At 25.1% G+C, this 3,119-nt stretch overlaps 1 protein-coding gene across 2 annotated transcripts in view; it reads left to right on the top strand.

Moving 5' to 3' along the window:
* LOC117178105 (formin-like protein) overlaps nt 1-3,119 on the top strand; it is a 101,648-nt gene that overhangs the window by 64,970 nt on the left and 33,559 nt on the right. For both annotated transcript variants that reach the window (XM_033369348.1, XM_033369350.1), the window contains exon 14: nt 2,725-2,999. In XM_033369348.1, the coding sequence (XP_033225239.1) occupies nt 2,725-2,999 (275 nt within the window). The remainder of the gene's footprint in view (nt 1-2,724; nt 3,000-3,119) is intronic.

Below are 3,119 nucleotides of genomic sequence, written 5' to 3'. Positions count from 1 at the left end.
GTTTAATTTAAAAACCGGGAATTTCATTCTGATTGTAGTAAAATTCAAGTTTTCATTATTTTAATAATTTTTATCCGTTCAAAAACGTGATTTCTACTTTATCAGAATGACAGCTTAACTGGAAAAGACCGGGAAATGACCAGGAATTTTATTGACCGGGTAAAAACCGGGAATTTAATTTAAAACCCATGAATATACATCTGATCGCAGTAAAGTTCGAATTTTTATTATTTTAATACTTTAAATCAATTTATAAAAGTGATTTCTACTTTATCATGGTGGTGATTTGACCGGGAAATTACCGCGAAATGACCAGGAATTATCTTAAACCGGGAAAAACCGGGAAATGAACGGGAATTTATTTCTTGACTGGACATTTTACAAATTTTCAGAAGGAAAATCTATTCTGAGGTCGATTTCAACCGTTTTTAAAATAATCAATTGAATTGATATAATATAATATATAAATAATACAATTAAAAATTATAAGCGTTTTAAAATGAAAATTTTTGGTAAAAAAAACATTATTTTACCAACTGTAAATATAAATAAATGCATAAATAATTTTTCACATGGATCTGTTCCATAAGTATTAAGAAATGAACAATATTTTGTTTGATAAAACGATTCTAAATTATTCTATTAAAAATTATTTAGAATTATATTGAAAAAATTATTATATTAAAAATATTGTTTCAGTCTAAATGATTCACTTTTTAACCCATTTAATTTGACATTTTTAATTTGAAAAAAAAAAGAATTATTATTTAATATTTAGCAATATTTGTCTGTTAATTTAGTGCGAGTAATTTAAAGCCAAATATTTAAAATTGAACAATTTAAAACTTAATTGTTTGACATATTTTAAAATCAGTCAAATAGTTCCTACATTTTTTTAGAAAATCCTGCAGTTTTTTTTTAAATCCTTAAAATCTTCCAGGGTCTTTTTTGACAATTCTCGAAATATTTTAAAATATTTTAAAATATTGTGTTAAAATAATTTTTCAGAATGAAAATTCATTTTCAATTTTCCTAGGAATATTAAAAAAACAAATTTTTTGTTGACCCTTTTATAATGATTAAAAAGCCTTTAAATTTTTTGTTTAAAATCTGCAAAAATCTACATTTCGTTTTAAAGCAATTTTTAATCTTTTCTAAACTTCTACATATGTGTTAAAATTACTCTAATTTTTTCTACAAATAATAAGTGTTCAATTTTCATTTATAACGCCAAATTTGGAGGAAATTTCTTTTTAATTCGCAGTGTTTTCTAAAAGTTGCAGGACAAATTTAATTAATTAAAAAAATTATTTAGAACTTCTAAAAATGTAAAAAATAAATTTTAAATTTGAGAAAATTTAAAGCAATTTCTAGATTTCTCAAGATTTTGAAATAAAATTTTAAAGCTTTTTAAGGATGCTTCATTTATTTAAAATTAAAATAATTTAACTTCAAATTTCAGAACTTTTAAATTAAAAACAATTTTTAATTGTTAATATTTCTAGCCTAAAATAACTTAATAATATAATTTTGAAATTTTTTGAAGTTCATTGATTGATTCTTTACTTCTTTGAGCATTTAAATAAAACATTATTGAATTGAAAAACCTTTCAACTTTAATTTTAAAAGTTTAAAATTCAAGAGTTCCACTTTTAATGCTTTAATTAGTTGTTTATTTTTTATTACTTTAAATGGAAAAATGTTTAGAATAGAGTTCGATTTTTAAAATTTTATAGACCGGAAAAAGTGTTTGCGAACCAGGAAATGACCGGGAATTTTTTTCTTCGGTTAAAACGGTCAACCTGGGGAATTTTATTGACCAGGAAAAAACCGGGAAATGTCCGTGAATTTAATTTAAAACCCGGGAATTTGCTTCTGATCGTAGCAAACTTTTCAAGCTTTCATTGATTTATTATTTTTTGTCAATTTCTAAAAGTGATATCTACTTTATCAGGGTGGCGACTTGACCGGGATGTGACCGGGAATTTTTTTAAACGCGTAAATGACGTTTATAGAAAAAAAATTGAGTAATTTTAAAAGATATTTAGGAGTTTTAAAAAGGTTCCTTAAAATCTTGCAGATTTTTTTTTGTTGATAATTTTGTAAATATTATAAAACCTTTTTAAATATTCTCTTAAAATTATTTTAAAAAAGGAAATTTTTTTTAATTTACCTAGGAATCTTTAGAAATTGTTTTTATTCTTTTGAAGTCTTTCAAAATTCTTGAAAAGAATATAATTTTTTTTGTTTAAAATCTGCGAAAATCTACATTTTGTTTTATATTAGGCTATCATTTCAAGTTTTACATTAATTAAAAATTTTTCCAAGAAATTCTAGACGATATTCAATTAATTTTTAAAAGATTTCGAAGTTCTGAAAAAATTTCAAAAATAATTATAAATTTGAACAAATTTAAAACAATTGCAAAATTTCTCAAGATTATGAAATAAAATGTTAAAGCTTCTCCAGAATTCTTAATCTATTTAAAATGAACATAATTGAATTACTAATTTAAGTATTGTTCAGAAAAAAATTCAATTTCTAATGTTTCTAGCTTAAAATTTCTTAAAATTTTCTTGAATATAATTACCACATTATTTTTATTTACAAGAATTTAAGCTCCTATCACCTTGAAAAATCTCTTCATTTCCCCTGTTTTTCGAGTATTTTGCTGCTGAATAAAAAAAAAAAAAAAAGAAGCGAAATTGATAAAAAAAATTGCAGTCTCCCTCGAGAACATCACAACGGACGTCCACGAGTTGGAAAAAGGAATGGACTTGGTTCGAAAAGAATTCGAGCTTCGGGGGAAGGAAAAGCACAACACAGTTTTGCGCGATTTCCTTAACAATTCGGAGGAAAAATTGCGGAGGTTAAAGGCTGATGCCCGTACAGCTGGAGATGCTTTCAGAGAGTGCATAGAATTTTTCGGCGAAAGTCCAAGACAGGCCGATGCCAATACTTTCTTCTCACTCCTTGTCAGGTTCGCGAGAGCATTCAAGGTACGTCAAATACTTTTTAAATCTAATTTACAATTCAAATTGATATTTTTAGGCCTGAGAATTCCATCTTTTTTTTTTTTTTTTAAATTTCTCCTTCATTGTCTCCTCTCCCGCCTCCTG

Source organism: Belonocnema kinseyi, chromosome 8, assembly GCF_010883055.1.
Source record: "Belonocnema kinseyi isolate 2016_QV_RU_SX_M_011 chromosome 8, B_treatae_v1, whole genome shotgun sequence".
Taxonomy (NCBI): Eukaryota; Metazoa; Arthropoda; class Insecta; order Hymenoptera; family Cynipidae; genus Belonocnema; species Belonocnema kinseyi.
Note: the sequence above shows the minus strand (reverse complement) of the source record. Positions and strands in the feature narration are given on the sequence as shown.